The following is a 16254-nucleotide window of genomic DNA, read 5'->3' as shown; positions in this document are numbered from 1 at the left end:
TGATTCAGTTTGGTTGAATGCATTCCATTGTGTAACTGACTAGGTATCCCCCTTCCCTGAGGGGAAATGAGAGAGATTTGTTCCTCAGGATCACCATACAGCACAGAAATACTGTGACCCATCCTGGAGCTGCTTCCTCCTTCTCTCCTCTGCTCACCCACATTCACAGAAGGAGGTGCAGCGTCAAATACTGCTTTGTTTCTATCTACAAGCCATCAGACTGCTGAACACTTGAAGTGGACTGACCACCTGGCACTGACTCTCTGCACCTTAGCACACATGCACTCATGCATGCACACACCCACACAGACATACACTCATCCACACACACACATTCATGCTACACACACATATCACACATACCTTATTATTTTTGCTAAATAGAGCACAATTCAAACACTTGCCACCCAACCCCCCTTCCCCAAAACATGTGTAAATATTGGACTATAAATTGTGCAATCCTGTATTATGCTAAAATGTTTATTCTATTCTAACGAGCCATTTACTTGATGTTTATATTCTTATATTTTATTATTTCTTATTGTTGTTGCATTGTCAAGAAGGAACTTGCAAGTAAGCATTTCGTTGTATGGTGTATACCATGTGTATCCTGTACATACGACTAATAAAACTTGAAACTAGCATAAAGCTTGGCTATCCTCAGAAGGGCACAAGCTGTGTGTGTGATGTGAACCTGTTGGATGTGTCACATTATGTCACAATGAAATGGAAGACAGTAATAGGTACTGTACACATGTTATGTAATATTTTCCCCTCCCTCAAATAGTGACTGAAGCAGGGCCTTGGACGCGGTTTGGAGAGGACCCTCCAGTTGGAACATTGACATCTCTAATGGAAAAGTACAAAATAACAGAGGTATAGAAATGAGAGTAAGAAAATAAGAACTTCCTGCCTTTGGAACGGGGCTAGGCTATCGCATTTTGGGCCCTGGGGCACCTACTTACAGCAGGGACCCCGAACCACAAAAAATACAAATACAAATAGATTTTGGGGGGAAAACAGCTAACATCCTGCATTTCAACACATTGGGCAGAGAAAATTTTGCAGTTTTCTAATGCTATTCTACACGTTTTGCCATAAGGTTGAAAGAAAATGTTGCATTTTTAAAGCTAATTTCCTTCAATTCTACACATTTTGCCAATGCTTATGATGTGTTCATATGCTATCTGGGGAGCCCCTGACCTCCAGTCAGACCTCCTGACCTCCAACCCAATTATTATTATTTTCAATCAAATAAATTCAAAGGGATCTTGGGCAAATACTTGAGAATTATATGATATGATAAATTCTGATATTAATTGAATATTCTGTTCAATAATTACCAGGCTTGGAGTGGAAAAGTTGTTTAGTTAATCTGGAGAATCGCGAATAGGATTTTTTTAAATACAGTTTTAGATTACACCAGAGAGTATGTAGGCTGCAACCAAATACTGTACAACCCAGCTGTACTTGTTGGGTATCAATTGATGGTGTGACACTTCCACCTAGTGACGAATTCAAAATATAGAGCAAAGTTGACCGACTTTGGAGTATAGGACACACTAAAGACAGATGGCTAATTGATTGACACCCTCTACCGGGACATTGGCACATACCCAAAAGCTATTTACAGCCAACGACCTATAGCCTACAATAGCAACAAACATTTGTTGTATAAACTCTAATTTAGTCTACCCAAGTTGAAACATGAGAACAATTAAGGAATCCCTAGGCTGTGTCTGATAGAAAATGGCTCATAGCCTAGGGCCTACTCTTAGTATGAATTAAAGCCAAATCTGAATGAACAACACTAAATTAATTGTATTTTGGACATATACCATGACCTACTAATGGGTGTCATCAGGCCAAAAATGCATAATTGCAACAAATGCACTTATCCAGGAGGTTTCCTCACACATCGATGCGTAACAGCAGAGAGGTACCCATTTGTCATGCGCGTTCAAAGACTCCCCGCTTTTTCCTTTCGAGTGGCTTCCGCATTCGCCTATCACTCGCCTATCACTCAACGAAGCTGAATGCGGTATACGGTGGATGTTGATTATCTCTATCATACAAAGGCGCCATCGGTCTGTCCAGTCAGTGCAGCGGCCCCTGTAGTGCAATACCCGCATGCGCAGTGCCATCAGGCTGGTCGGGTATCCTATAGATTTTAAGCGATGTGCTTGAGCAGCCAGCACGGACCTCATACATGATTTCTTTGGGATAGATTTCCGCTTGCCTTTGCATTTTTGCCAAATTTGGGGTTGATGTCTAATTGTCCGTATAGCAGTGTTGGGGATCAGCGGCTATAACGGCAGAATACGGTAATTTAAAGGCGTTGGTCATCACATTGCATCGGATGTCAGTACACGCACCTCAATCTCGAGAAGGTATGTAGATATGTATTTTTCTCCACAATGAAATGGTTAATAGAGAAATGCAGAATCGTGTGCTTAGGCGATCATTCTTTAAATAGGTTATTTTGTGAACAAATTAGTGCACAGCCTTGGAAAGTGTAGGCTTAGTCTTTTTTCATTGGTTATGCTTTGAGGAATTGAACCGTTCGTTACCTTCTCTTGCGTTCGTTTTCTTTATGCTTATCTGCCACCCCATTTGGCTGAATTCATATCACCATAGTTCTGTATTTTTATAAGACAATAAACTCAGACAGTGCTTAGACAATTTCATAACTTATTCACCCTTACTCTGTCCCCCTGCTCTCTCTTCCTAAGAAACCATGAACTTCTATTATGTGAGCATGCATGACAGTAGCCGAACTTGCAGCAGCACGTTGTTAGAATATGATGGGTGGCATATAGGAAGGGACTGGGTGGAGCCTATAAAATTTGTTTATAAAGTGTTTAGAGACTATTTTGATTTAATTTTCAATATATGCTTTTGTATAAACTGTTAACCACATAATTTCCCATGTTCAGTCAACCACTCTTTGAAAATCCGCCATGCGCCATATGTGTGAGCGCAAATAAGGGTCTAGTTCATAGGTGCAAGTTATCGCATTAAATGATGCCCCTGCGAATGTGGGTCGCTCGGCGTTTGGACTTACGTCTAAGCTCGTAGAGCACTTGGATTTAAGCCTCTCGATCGCACCGCGCAAAACCTGCTGACACACGCGCCCCGGTTCTTTGTCTGCTCTCATGCCCGTTTCCACGAGCGACCGGGCCTATTTGGGTGATTTTTTCTCTCTCTCCCATCCTCCCATTTCCTCTTCCGTTTTGAAAACGATACTTAACCCCCATTGTCAGTGAATGTGTGTTTTTTCAGGTTCCTCCAAACTCCCCAATAAGTTTTTACAAATTAATTAGACCTATTATGATCTATAAGCCAATAAGATGATTCTAGTGTGTGGTTTACAACATGTTATAAACTGGGTGGTTCGAGCCCTGATTGCTGATTGGCTGACGGCCGTGGTATATCAGACCATATACCACGGGTAAGACAACATTTATTTTTACAGCTCTAATTACGAAGGTAACCAGTTTATAATAGCAATAAGGCACCTGGGGGTTTGGAATATATGGCCAATATACCACAGCTAAGGGCTGTATCCAGGCACTCCGTGTTGCGTTGTGCGTAAGAACAGCCCTTAGCCGTGGTATATTGGCCATATACCACACCTCCTCGGGCCTTATTGCTTAATTATAACACTAGGCCTCTGCATTCTAATTTGTGGGCATTGTCATGCTGAAACAGGAAAGGGCCTTCCCCAAACTGTTGCCAAGTTGGAAGCACAGAATCTTCTAGAATGTCATTGCATGCTGTAGCGTTAAGATTTTCCTTCACTGGAACTAAGGGGCCTAGCCCGAACCATGAAAAACAGCCCCAGACATTATTTCTCCTTCACCAAATTTTACAGTTGGCACTATGCATTCAGGTAGGTAGCGTGCTCCTGGCATCCGCCAAATTCAGATTCGTCCGTCAGACTGCCAGAGGGTGAAGAGGGATTCATCACTCCAGAGAACGCGTTTCCACTGCTCCAGAGTCCAATGGCGGCAAGCTTTCCACCACTCCAGCCGACGCTTGGCATTGCGCATGGTGATCTTAGGCTTGTGTGCGGCAGCTTGGCCATGGAAACCAATTTCATGAAGCTCCAGACGAATAGTTATTGTGTTGACATTGCTTCCAGAGGCGATTTGGAACTCGGTAGTGAGTGTTGCAACCGAGGACAGACAATTTCTACGCGCTACGCACTTCAGCACTCGCCGGTCCCGTTCTGTGAGCTTGTGGCTGAGCCGTTGTTGCTCCTAGAAGATTCCACTTCACAATAACAGCACTTACAGCTGACCGGGGCAGGTCTAGCAGGGCAGAAATGTGATGAACTGACTTGTTGAAAAGGTGGCATCCTTTGCGGTGTCACTTTGAAAGTCACTGAGCTCTTCAGTAAGGCCTATGTTTGACTATGGAGATTGCATGGCAGTGTGCTCGATTTTATACACTTGTCAGCAGTGAGTGTGGCTGAATTAGCCGAATCCACTAATTTGAAGGTGTGTCCACATACCTTTGTATATATAGTGCATCAACCTACTTGACATCAAAGAGAGCCAACCAGCTTTCTGGTAGAGAATGTAGTGATGAGTACTAAAATGTGTACTGTATGTTGATCTCGATGGTCTTTTATACATCCATTCAAATAAGGCTTGAGTAGCACACATTTAGGGAAAGGGGGATACCTAGTCAGTTGTCCAACTGAATGTATTCAACTGAAATGTGTCTTCCGCATTTAACCCAACCCCCCTGAATCAGAGAGGTGTGGGGGGCTGCCTTAATCGACCTCTGCGTCTTCGGCGCCCTGGGAACAGTGTGTTAACTGCCTTGCTCAGGGGCAGAACGACAGATTTTTACCTTGTCAGCTATTTACAAACAACTTTTAAATGAGTTTTTATACTGAACAAAAATGTAAACGCAACATGCAACATTAGGCCCTAATCTATGGATTTCACATGACTGGGAATACAGATATGCATATGTTGGTTACAGATACCTTAAAAAAAATGTGCCTCAGTGGGCCTCAGGATCTGAACATTCAATTCTCTGCTAACAGCTCTGGTGGACATTCCTGCAGTCAGCATGCCAATTGCACGCTCCCTCAAAACTTGAGACATCTGTGGCATTGTGTTGTGTGACAAAACTGCACATTTTAAAGTGGCCTTTTATTATCCCCAGCACAAGGTGCACCTGTGTAAGGATCATGCTGTTTAATCAGCTTATTGATATGCCACACCTGCCAGGTAGATGGATTATCTTGGCAAAGGAGAAATGCTCACTAATAGGGATGTGAACAAATTTCTGCACAAAATTTGAGAGAAATAAGCTTTTTGTCCATATGGAACATTTCTGGGATCTTTTCTTTCAGCTCATGAAACATGAGACCAACACTTTACATCTTGTTTTAGAACATGTGTGAGGGGGGGATGGGTAACCAGAAAGACCTACTCTGTCCACACTGATCAGTTGTTTAGTCCTCTTTTAGATCTGTGCAATTAGTGTGAGGCTCGAAATAAGCCCTGCACTAACAGTTTAGACCAGGGAATGTTCCTACATATGGGTGATCCATGTGCAGAGTTTGGCAAACTCAGAGTCTGAACTTGATGTTAAAGGGAGTCTTCCAGATTTGGGCCATTTTTATATCTCTAAGTACAGTACGAAGGAAGTTAGAGGTAGTTTTGCGAGCCAATGCTAACTAGCGTTAGCGCAAAGACTGAAAATCTATGGTATCTGCTAGCATACATAACCAGTAATTGCGCTAATGCTAGTTAACAATTGTTCTAGTGCTAGTTAGCAACTTCCTTCAAACTGCACGCAGAGAAATAAAAATGGTATCCACAAGTTCATCTGACTCTGGGGAAGTAGATAAAGGGCTAAAGTATCCCTTTAAAGTGATGTCCAGAACTTTTGTATAATTTCAGCCAGTAGTTTTCAAATTGGTGCTCATGAGCCAAAACTGGTCTCCGTTTTTTGTGTACTACGTCAGCCAATTCTGTACTACGTCAAAAGTTTCATATGATATGTTAGGTCCTGCAAAATTATTTTATATATATATACAGTACCAGTCAAAAGTTTGGACACACCCATTCATTCAAGGGTTTTTCTTTATTTTTACTATTTTCTACATTGTAGAATAATAGTGAAGACATCAAAACTATTAAATTACGCATATGGAATCATGTAGTAACTAATAAAGTGTTAAACAAATCAAAATATATGTTTTATTTGAGATTGTTCAAAATAGCCACCCTTTGCCTTGATGACAGCTTTTGACTGGTACTGTATATATATATATAAATTGTTTGGCAATTTGTATGATATGTTACAAATACAATTCGTACAATATGTTACAAATTTGTTGTGCTTAAATAAGATCCCGGACTGCATCTTTAACTTCACCAACATTACATTAAGGTTTTCAATTATCTAAAGGGGCTTAAGACGTCCGCATGCTTCCCAGCTTGGTAGAGTTCGTGCATATATTATGACTACATTTTGTGACGTTTTTGTTCGTTTTGGACTTCAGTGAGGGGTTTTCCGGCTGTTCGGGCACACACATTTCTAAACCTCTTCGTCGGTGATTGGTCAACACTAGGGATTCTTCAATAAAGTCTTTGTTGTCATTCAACGAGAGACGACTCATTTTCATGCACATTCTATCGTAGAAAAATACTGCACCAAAATTGCGCAACAATTATCTCTTCGGCAAAAATGTCAAAATTAATGACAGATTTCTTTAATTATCTTAGATTAATTTGGACTATTTTGAAGACTGGCTACTCTCTTTCTCTCACTGCAGCATAAGCAGGACCAAATCCAGACGCAGGCATGGAAGCTGTCACCCACTTTATGAATGACACGGTAGAGTTCTACAGATGGAGCCTTACTATAGCAGGTGAGTTAGTGCTGATTTCTCTCACATAGCAGGGACAGTCTGCTAATCTAACCATGCACACAAGCACAAACTCAGGTACGCATGGTTGCTTGTGTGTGTGTGTGTGTGCAATACAATACACTATTAGAGCAATTCAGAGTACTACAATTGAGTATATCCGCCAGACACCATTGGTGCAACATTGTGTAGTCATACATTCAGACAGGATTCAGTCATACATTACATGTGTGTGTCTGTCATATTACCACTGCTGACATTAACTTTCCTGTCCCTCTCCCAGACAAGCGAGTGGAGAAATGGCCGATGATGTCATCGCCCGCCCCCACCCTGGCCATCAGCTGCCTGTACTTGCTCTTCCTGTGGGCGGGGCCTAAGTACATGCAGAATCGAGAGCCTTTCGAGCTAAGGAAGACCCTCATAGTGTACAACTTCAGTATGGTGATACTCAACTTTTACATCGCCAAAGAGGTAACCAGCTCCATTCCTTTTACACCAAAAGTCAATAATGGCATGTTCCATTTCTTTTCAGGCCATTGTCTATTTGGTTCCCAGTCCCTGTCCCTTCAGTGTCTTCAGATTGGAAACGGCTTCCCACTGGGCACACACTGATTGAATCAACATTGTTTCCACATCATTTCAACAAAATAACATTCAACCAATGTGGAATTGATGTCTGTGCCCAGTAGGTTGATCGGTGATAGCAATAAGTTAATCTATTGTTCAGCAAGGTTGTGCCATCACCGAATGGCTGATGTAGCATGCCATGTACCAACCCTGCCTGAATTCAATAATATACTCACATACCATACCTAGGACTGCACCTGTCAACCATCCACTACAGTTATGCAGTTGAAGTCGGAAGTTTACATACACCTTCGCCAAATACATTTAAACTCAGTTATTCACAATTCCTGACGTTTAATCCTAGTAAAAATTCCCTGCATTAGGTCATTTAGAATCAAGAACTTTATTTTAAGAATGTGAAATGTCAGAATAATAGTAGAGAGAATGATTTATTTCAAATTTTATTTCTTTCATCACAATCCCAGTGGGTCAGTTTACATACAGTCAATTAGTATTTGATAGCATTGCCTTTACATTGTTTAACTTGGGTCAAATGTTTCGGGTAGCCTTCCACAAGCTTCCCACAATAAGTTGGGTGAATTTTGGCCCATTCCTCCTGACAGAGCTGGTGTAACTGAGTCAGGTTTGTAGGCCCCCTTGCTCACACACGCTTTTTCAGTTCTGCCTACAAATTTTCTCAATAGGATTGAGGTCAGGGCTTTGTGATGGCCACTCCAATACCTTGACTTTATTGTCCTTAAGCCATTTTGCCACAACTTTGGAAGTATGTTTGGGGTCATTGTCCTTTTGGAAGACCCATTTGCGGCCAAGCTCGAACTTCCTGACTGATGTCTTGAGATGTTGCTTCAATATATCCACATAATTTTCCTCCCTCATGATGCCATCTATTTTGTGAAGTGCACCAGCAAAGCACCCCCACAACATGATGCTGCCACCCCCGTGCCTCACGGTTGGGATGGTGTTCTTCGGCTTGCAAGGCTCCCCCTTTTTCCTCCAAACATAACTATGGTCATTATGGCCAAACAGTTCTATTTTTGTTTCATCAGACCAGAGGACATTTCTCCAAAAAGTACGGTCTTTGTCCCCATATGCAGTTGCAAACTGTAGTCTGGCTTTTTTATGGCAGTTTTGGAGCAGTGGCTTCTTCTTTGCTGAGCGGCCTTTCGGGTTATGTCGATATAGGACTCGTTTTACTGTGGATATAGATACTTTTGTACCTGTTCCCTCCAGCATCTTCACAAGGTCCTTTGCTGTTGTTCTGAGATTGATTTGCACTTTTCGCACCAAAGTACGTTCATCTCTAGAAGACAGAACGTGTCTCCTTCCTGAGCGCTTATGACGGCTGCGTGGTCCCATGGTGTTTATACTTGCATACTATTGTTTGTACAGATGAACGTGGTACCTTCAGTCATTTGGAAATTGCTCCCAAGGATGAACCAGACATGTGGAGGCCTACAATTCTTTTTCTGAGGTCTTGGCTAATTTCTTCTAATGCCATGACATCATTTTCTGGAATTTTCCAAGCTGTTTAAAGGCACAGTCAACTTAGTGTATGTTAACTTCTGACCCACTGGAATTGTGATACAGTGAATTATAAGTGAAATAATCTGTCTGTAAACAATTGTTGGAAAACTTACTTGTGTCATGCATAAAGTAGATGTCCAAACCGACTTGCCAAAACTATAGTTTGTTAAAACTTCTTATGGCTGCAATCCCGTTAACTGGATCGATATGACAACAGCCAGTGAAAGTGCAGGGCGCGAAATTCAAACAACAGAAATCTCATAATTAAAATTCCTCAAACATACATGTATCTTATAACCATTTTAAAGGTAATCTTGTTGTTAATCCCACCAAAGTGTCTGATTTCAAATAGGCTTTACAGCGAAAGCACCACAAACGATTATGTTAGGTCACCGCAAAATCACAGAAAAACACAGCCATTTTTCCAGCCAAAGACAGGAGTCACAAAAAGCAGAAATAGAGATAAAATGAATCACTAACCTTTGATGATCTTCATCAGATGACACTCATAGGACTTCATATTACACAATACATATATGTTTTGTTCGATAAAGTTCATATTTATATCCAAAAACCTCAGTATACATTGGCGCCATGTTCAGAAATGCCTCCAAAATATCCGGAGAAATTGCAGAGAGCCACGTCAAATAACATAAATACTCATCATAAACTTTGATGAAAGATACATGTTTTACATAAAATTAAAGATACACTTGTTCTTAATGCAAGCGCTGTGTCAGATTTCAAAAAGCTTTACGGCAAAAGCACAATATTCAATCATCTGAGAACAGCGTTCAGCCACAAAAGGAAGCCATACTGTTACCCGCCAAATTGTGCAGTCAACAAAACTCATAAATAGTATTATAAATCTTCACTTACCTTTGCTGATCTTCGTCGGAATGCACTCCCAGGACTCCCACTTCCACAAGAAATGTTCGTTTTGTTCGGTAATGTCCATCATTTATGTCCAAATAGCTATTTTTGTTAGCGTGTTTGGTAAACAAATCCAAAGTCAGGAAGCGCGTTCACTAAAAGTAGACGAAATGTCAAAAAGTTCCGTAACAGTCAGTAGAAACATGTCAAACGATGTATTGAATCAATCTTTAGAATGTTTTTAACATAAATCTTCAATAACGTTCCAACCGGAGAATTCCATTGACTTCAGATGTGCGATGGAACAGAGCTCCCTCTCATGTGAACGCGCATGGTCAGAGCATGGTCAGGTCATGGTAGACCTGACTCATTCCTGTCTCCTTCGGCCCCACTTCACAGTAGAGGCATCAGACAAGGTTCTACAGACTGTTGACATCTAGTGGAAGCCGTAGGAAGTGCAAACTGATCCATATCCCACTGTGTATTCAATAGGGGCTGGGTTGAAAATCGACCAACCTCAGATTTCCCACTTCCTGTTTGGATTTCTTCTCAGGTTTTTGCCTGCCATATGAGTTCTGTTATACTCACAGACATCATTCAAGCAGTTTTAGAAACTTTAGAGTGTTTTCTATCCAATACTAATAATAATATGCATATATTAGCAACTGGGACTGAGGAGCAGGCAGTTTACTATGGGCATCTCTGGGCACCTTTCATCCAAGCTACTCAATACTGCCCCTGCAGCCATAAGAAGTTTTAAGAAGAAATTTGTGGAGTGGTTGAAAAACGAGTTTTAATGACTCCAATCTAAGTGTATGTAAACTTCCGACTTCAACTGTATATATATAGTCCTTTTAGACCTGTAAACACAGAGGAAATAGGGTCTAGGGCACAACTCCAGTCCCCGACAGCTGCAGTGCTGCTGGTTTTCATTTCTCCCTGGCAATTGCTTCCACATCCCCGGCCCCCCCCAGGTGTAAATTGGTCTCTGTGGCCCTTGAGGGCTGGTGGTGTGTATCCATGGTATAGAGCCTTTTGTTTGGCGCACGGATCAATTAAGAAAACTCAGTCGGGGTGTTGTTACTGTTAGAATAGTAGAATACACCGTTTCAAAATTGGTTATGCATCATCAGTTTTTCTCTTATGTCAGTCACTGACGGTCACTCAATTAGCCCATGTCAGCTAACAACAACATTTCTCTTAGATCCTCCAAAAGGCTAGGGGCCGGCTCTGAGTACATGTGTGGGTATGGATGTCGGTACAGCGCAGAGCCGTAAGCCACTGCGGGCCCTCATGAGGAGTTCCAATATTTTTGTGGCCCCCACCCCAATCAAAGTTGGTCATTCCTGGTCTAGAGGAAAGGGACTATCTCTAACATTGTGTTCCTAATGTTGTGCCACTAACTTTGTATCTCTGTGGCCTCAGCTCCTCCTGGGTGCAAGAGCAGCGGGGTACAGCTACCTATGTCAACCTGTCAGCTACTCCAACGACGTCAACGAAGTCAGGGTGAGCAAACATGACACCCCACACTCTTTTTCTATACATTTTGTGAAAAGGCCAAGAGCTGGAACTTGTCTGGTCATTCTGTTCATGAGCCAGCAAAGACTGGAAATGTTTGCCTTCTAGCCTTCTAATTTATACAGGTTGGGTCTCCTGTATTTGAGGTGTAGAGTGAGGTCCAGCTTTAGCAGCATGTGGTTCTGTGTAAATCTAAGCAGCCGTACTGTAATCCTATTGTTAGGTTAAGTAGACTATCACTCTATTTGTGTGTGTGTGTAAGAGATAGAGAGAGGGAGAGGAGGAGAGGACAGAGGGGGCGTGACCTTTTGCATAAAGGGGAGGAGTTATTAGGTCTCACCACTTCTGAACCCACCCATAGCATGATGGCGTTTCTGAGGGACAAGAGTGACACTCAGGGCACTGTGGCACACAGCTTCTCTCTCTCTCTCTCACTCTCTTTCAATTTAATTCAATTTGCTTTATTGGCATGACGTAACAATGTACATATTGCCAAAGCTTATTTTGGATATTTACAATATAAAAAATAAAAATGAGAATCAAAATTGTCAACGGGACAACAGTAACAACAATAACCAAGTGTCAAAATAACCATACATTCAACAATAACAATAGGCATACAATAAGCATCTTTCTGTGTGTGTGTGTGTGTGTGTGTGTGTGTGTGTGTGTGTGTGTGTGTGTGTGTGTGTGTGTGTGTGTGTGTGTGTGTGTGTGTGCGTGTGTGTGTGTGTGTGTGTGTGTGTGTGTGTGTGTGTGTGTCAATTACAAAGGGATACGGGAGAGAGGGTATGTTGGTGGGGGTTGAGAATGGATATGGACAGGCTACTTTGTCCAGTTGTAGTCTGACATACAAGAGGTTGAGCTCTACTTTCCCTTTAGGCTTGGGAACAAGCCAGCAACAAGCCTGATACAACAGCTATCCTCATGTATTAGCTCTTACTGTACCATCCCCTTAACAAAACACTTTCTCTACCAGACCACAGGCTAACCTGCCATGTCATTCACCAATGACCCCTTTCATCGTCATCACGATCCCCATATGAAAAGTGTTGACCCTAACATTGTTGACTCTGACCTTAGATTTACAGAGATGATCCAGGTGAAGTTTTCTTTGATCTTGGTCAGGATCCAATTGAACCTTACTCCCAACTTCAGTGACTTCAATAGATTCAATAATTGCAATAAAATGTATTTGTGTGTGTGAGGGTGTGTCCTTGATGCATGATAATGAGTGTGTGTGTGAAAAGCAAGGTGGCTAGCGGTGTTATCCATCATATCCATCATATCAACCCAAAACCCTCTTGAATCCTCTTTAAAGCGTTTCAGGAAATTGGGAATCTTCATTGTCTTTGAGTTTTGAGTCCCTAAAACGAGATGGATTTGAGATAGCTCACTCCCTCCCTCTTCACGTTGGCAGATAGCGTCTGCTCTGTGGTGGTACTACATCTCTAAGGGAGTGGAGTATCTGGACACGGTGTTCTTCATCCTGAGGAGGAAGTTTAACCAGGTCAGCTTCCTCCATGTCTACCATCACTGCACCATGTTCATCCTCTGGTGGATCGGAATCAAGTGGGTCCCTGGAGGACAGTGTAAGTACCTAGGGGTACATTGTGTGTGTGTGTGTGTGTGTGTGTGTGTGTGTGTGTGTGTGTGTGTGTGTGTGTGTGTGTGTGTGTGTGTGTGTGTGTGTGTGTGTGTGTGTGTGTGTGTGTGTGTGTGTGTGTGTGTGTTATATACAGTATATATATATATATAGACATTTTCCCACCTGGATAATCTCGCCCCAGCACTGTCATACTGTTCCGACAGGGGTGATGACATAACATGCTAACATACACTCACAAGCAGCCTGACCTGTATCCCCTCTGAACTACCTTTAACCTAAATCCCCCTCACAGCGTTCTTTGGAGCAGGCATAAACTCATCCATCCATGTCCTGATGTATGGATACTATGGCCTGGCCGCTTTCGGACCCAAGATCCAGAAATTCCTCTGGTGGAAGAAATACCTGACCATCATTCAGATGGTAAGTCTCCCTGTTATTGTGGCCATAGCACAGCTGTTCAGGTAGTGTGTGATTGATACTGAAACACATCTTTGCATATCAAAATATATTTCATTGTTTGTAGTGTGCAGTCTGACTCATTGATCAGGGATTATGTTGAGATTATTACATTTGGATTAAGCATGTCAGTTAAGCATGTGTCTTGTGTACGTCACAGATCCAGTTCCATGTGACCATCGGCCATGCAGGCTACTCCCTCTACACTGGCTGCCCTTTCCCCGCTTGGATGCAGTGGGCCCTTATTGGCTACGCCGTCACCTTCATCATCCTATTCGGCAACTTCTACTACCAGACCTACCGGCGCACCCCACACTCCGCCCCCAAAGCGGCCAAGTCCGTCACCAACGGTATTTCCACAGCAACCAACGGCTACAACAAGTTAGAGGAGGTAGAGGAGAACGGGAAGAAGCAGCAGAAAAAGGGAAGAGTGAAGAGGGAGTGAGGAGGAAGAGGAGAGGACAGAGGGAGCTTCTGTCAGACCAATAGGAGGACCGTGGGGTGAAAGGGCAGGGGAGGTAGGGGGGGTCAGGGGTGAAAGTTCAAAAGGCAGATGGGATTCCACCACACCCCTGCCCATGCAGGATGTTTTGAGGATGTGAATTGTGACCAACTTGCTGGTGAAGGTTTGTGTGTGTGTGTGTGTGTGTGTGTGTGTGTGTGTGTGTGTGTGTGTGTGTGTGTGTGTGTGTGTGTGTGTGTGTGTGTGTGTGTGTGTGTGTGTGTGTGTGTGTGTGTGTGTGTGTGTGTGTGTGTGTGTGTCGGGGGTTTGGTGAGGTTTGGGTATGGAGGGATAGGGGTGGGAGGAGGGTGTTGGTTGTCTATATAGTAGTTATTTTTTTATAAGAAAGTCGCTGCTCGTCATGTAGAGTCTGTGCTCTGTCTCTTTACTTTGGGGTCCTGGTCAAAGATAAGACCGTAAAAAGACACAACACAACCACAGAGACCACAGGGACTCTGACCACAGGGACTGTTTCCAACCAAAACTTCACCCATTTTGTACTTTTATTCGTTTAACTAAATGCTGATGTATTTTGTAGCATTGTAAATTAGATTCTATGAAATTTGTACCAACGGGTTTATTTTGCATTGGGCGATGAGTAAGCAAAATACTGGTGGAGCATTATTAAGGATTAAACATGGTTTTAGGGAACAGGAGCTGTTCTCAATTCTATTTTTGTTCCTCTCTACGTGTCGCAGACACAATTGTGTCAGTACTTAAGTACCGGTCTACCTGTCTACCTGGAACACAGACTAACTGCAAGCCCCCTCTGCCATACACACCTGCCCTAACGTACATAATATAAACAAACACACACATTCCTGGAACGTGTGTCTGTGAGAGAGACTGAGGGAATGATGTGCACATTGAATGCATCGTAGTGAATCTATAGGGAGTTTGGGTGGGTAGTCATATGTGCAAGTTGTTAGTATATCATTATGGAGTTTGGGTGGGTAACATACTGCACATGCAAATTGGCTGACAAACAGCCTTCACTGCTAACTGAGCGTTTATCTATTTGTTTGGTTATTAAATTGGTCCTGTGATTTGATATTGTTATTTTTGTTGTTGTGGTGGATCTCACGGATATCCTGCGTTATTTTTCTCATGTTGTGCTGTGCAATGTAGCTACGGTGCAACTGAGAAACATGTCTAACTCAAGACAACCAAAAAGGACTGAGGGGGAAAGGGATATTTCATCTCAAAGGGCTTTAAAAAAATACTATATTAATTATTTTATTTAAATAAAACACATACAGCTACTGGCTGCAGGTACAATGGAAATAAAGAGGATGCCAACAACCCTAGTCTTTCTTTATGTGTATATTAGTATCTATGTTACTTCATGGATGTGTATCTTTATGTTTGTATGTTTTTGTCTTTTATTTAAGACAAAAAAACAAATATCTGATCAAACCAATACTGAAACCTAATTTCAAAACTAAACCCTAAACCGTCAATATCCTCTTTCCTAACCCTAAGCCTGCTTAAAAACCTTTCTGTAACCCCAGTGGCGGTCGGCACTGTTTAAGATGAGGGAGGATGATCATTTTTTTAATGAACATGGCCTTATCTCTATTACAGTATATTGGATGACTGTCATTCATATTCCATTCACCCAGCTCAAAATCAAATCAAATTTTATTGGTCACATACACATGGTTGGTTAGCAGATGTTAATGCAAGTGTAGCACAATGCTTGTTCTTCTAGTTCCAACAGTGCAGTAATATCTAACAAGTAAACTAATAATTCCCCAACAACTACCAAATACACACAAATCTAAAGGGGTGAATGAGAATATGTACATATAAGTATATGGATGAGCGATGGCCAAGCGGCATAGGCAAGGTGCAATAGATGGTATAAAATACAGTATATACAAGTGATATGAGTAATGTAAGATATGTAAACATTATTAAAGAGGCATTATTTAAAGTGGCATTGTTTAAAGTGGCCAGTGATTGGGTCTCAATGTAGGCAGCAGCCTCTCTGAGTTAGTGATTGCCGTTTAACAGTCTGATGGCCTTGAGATAGAAGCTGTTTTTCAGTCTCTCGGTCCCAGCTTTGATCCGCCTGTACTGACCTCGCCTTCTGGATGGCAGCGGGGTGAACAGGGAGTGGCTCGGGTGGTTGTTGTCCTTGATGATCTTTTTGGCCTTCCTGTGACATCGGGTGCTGTAGGTGTCATGGAGGGCAGGTAGTTTGCCCCAGGTGATGTAACATCGATAGGCATAGGCTACTATGTGATTCTTGAATTTCCCCTGTACCCATCATGAGGTTGCTACAAC

The 16254-nt window shown here is 42.3% G+C and overlaps 1 protein-coding gene across 1 annotated transcript; it reads left to right on the top strand.

Annotated features, from left to right (window-relative positions):
- The first annotated feature begins 2044 nt into the window (after window positions 1-2044).
- On the top strand, window positions 2045-14142 carry LOC120024592 (elongation of very long chain fatty acids protein 4-like). Its single transcript, XM_038968882.1, has 7 exons — window positions 2045-2390; window positions 6803-6898; window positions 7179-7366; window positions 11306-11386; window positions 12819-12990; window positions 13300-13427; window positions 13624-14142. The coding sequence occupies exons 2-7, from the start codon at window positions 6832-6834 to the stop codon at window positions 13906-13908; spliced, it is 921 nt and encodes a 306-aa protein (XP_038824810.1). The 5' UTR covers window positions 2045-2390; window positions 6803-6831; the 3' UTR covers window positions 13909-14142.
- The last annotated feature ends 2112 nt before the right edge of the window (window positions 14143-16254 follow it).

This window comes from Salvelinus namaycush, chromosome 29 (assembly GCF_016432855.1).
Source record: "Salvelinus namaycush isolate Seneca chromosome 29, SaNama_1.0, whole genome shotgun sequence".
Classification (NCBI taxonomy): Eukaryota; Metazoa; Chordata; class Actinopteri; order Salmoniformes; family Salmonidae; genus Salvelinus; species Salvelinus namaycush.
The sequence above is the reverse complement of the archived record's forward strand: the minus strand, read 5'-3'. Positions and strand labels throughout refer to the sequence as shown.